Below are 1,699 nucleotides of genomic sequence, written 5' to 3' on the forward strand. Positions count from 1 at the left end.
CCAACTAATCAAATTTGCCCTAGAGTTTAACACCCGTTAGGTAACCACCTAGGTGGAAGTCAAGACCCTAGATCCTTTATTATTTGAAAAACAACCAAAACCAAAAATATTATCTTTTAGTTTATTATTTGCAATCAGTTAAAACCTCTTTTTCTTTCTTCATACTCTCAATGGTTTCCTCTAAGTCTACAATGGAACCTCCAATAAAATCCCTCTCTTGTTCAATGCCACCAATTTCTTCTATTAAAGAATTCTTCTCATTAATGAGGCTGTGATAGGCATCAATCAACACATTTGCTAAGGACATCAATTTTTTCTTAGAGTAAGTTTTCAAATTTCGTTGAACATCAAGAAAACTTACCTTATCTTCCTCGTTGTCCTCATCATCATCAGATTTGGCCATGAGTGCAAAGATTGACTCATATTCTGAAGATCCGTTGTCAGCAACCATCATATTTTCACCTTCAGATTCACTAGAGGAATTTCCCCAATCAACTAGGGCTTGCTTCAACATGTTGTTAGTAGCATCTCTTCGTTTGAACTTTATGTCAGGGACCTGGTTCCTTTTAGTGGCCTTTTTAGTGCTAGTTTTGTAATGATCCTGCTTATGAAGAGGACAATCTTTAATGAAGTGTCCAGACTTTCCACACCTATGGCAGCAATCATTTTCTTCGAAATTCCTGCTGGAACTTCTTTTATTTGGAATCCCACCATTTTTTCGAATCATATTTTGGAATCTTCGAGTGAGATACTCCATGTCGGATTCATCACTACTTGAGTCTTTGTTGGAAGCCTTGAGAATCAGGTTCTTCTCCTTCTTGGGCTCTCTTCTTTCAAGATCCTTCTTTCTCTTCATCTCATAAGTTTTGAGATTTCCAATGAGTTCATCAATGGTCATCTTCTACAAATACTTAGCTTCAATGATAGCATTTACTTTACTTTCCCAAGAACCTGGTAAAATACTGAGTATTTTCCAGACCAACTTGTTTCTTGGGATGACTTCGCCAAGGGAGTGAAGCTCATTGATAATGGAGGTGAAACGTGTGTGCATATCTTGAATAGACTCATCCTCCTTCATCTTAAAAAGCTCATACTCATTAGTAAGCATATCAATTTTGGACTGCTTAACCTGAGTAGTTCCCTCATGGGCAGTTTGAAGAGCTTCCCAAATCTCCTTAGCAGACTGACAAGCTGAAATGCGGTTGTACTCATCTGGTCCGATGCCACAAACAAGAATCTTCTTTGCCCTAAAATTCTTCTCAATAGCCTTTCTATCAACATCGTTGTACTCTTTTCTTGTTTTTGGGACTGTAACTGTTCCCTTACCAACAGTTTTCATGGAAACAAAAGGTCCATCACATATTACATCCCACAGCTCTGAGTCCTCAGCCATAATGAAATCATGCATTCTTGTTTTCTACCAACCATAGTATTGACTGTTGAAATTTGGTGGTCTGTGCGTTGATTGTCCTTCCTCGTGATTTGGTGGAGCAGCCATGTAGATCCTTTCTAGTTTTTAACCTTTTAGAAAGAACCTGCTCTGATACCAATTGTTAGAAACTTAGCATCCACTAGACTGTATAGAGAACCAAGTTCTCTATGAGTTTTCTCTGAAAATACTAATAAACCAAACTATATAGCGATCTGGTCCTATATTAGTTTGGTACAGTGCTAACTACTAAACAAGTATGTAAATGAT

General features: G+C 37.6%; 1 protein-coding gene across 1 annotated transcript; it reads right to left on the reverse strand.

Moving 5' to 3' along the window:
• Positions 1 to 901: 901 nt before the first annotated feature.
• On the reverse strand, positions 902 to 1,408 carry LOC142176206 (uncharacterized). The gene has a single exon (XM_075243321.1). The coding sequence runs from the start codon at positions 1,406 to 1,408 to the stop codon at positions 902 to 904; it is 507 nt and encodes a 168-aa protein (XP_075099422.1).
• Between the last annotated feature and the right edge of the window lie 291 nt (positions 1,409 to 1,699).

The sequence above is a fragment of the Nicotiana tabacum genome, chromosome 22 (genome assembly GCF_000715075.1).
Source record: "Nicotiana tabacum cultivar K326 chromosome 22, ASM71507v2, whole genome shotgun sequence".
Classification (NCBI taxonomy): Eukaryota; Viridiplantae; Streptophyta; class Magnoliopsida; order Solanales; family Solanaceae; genus Nicotiana; species Nicotiana tabacum.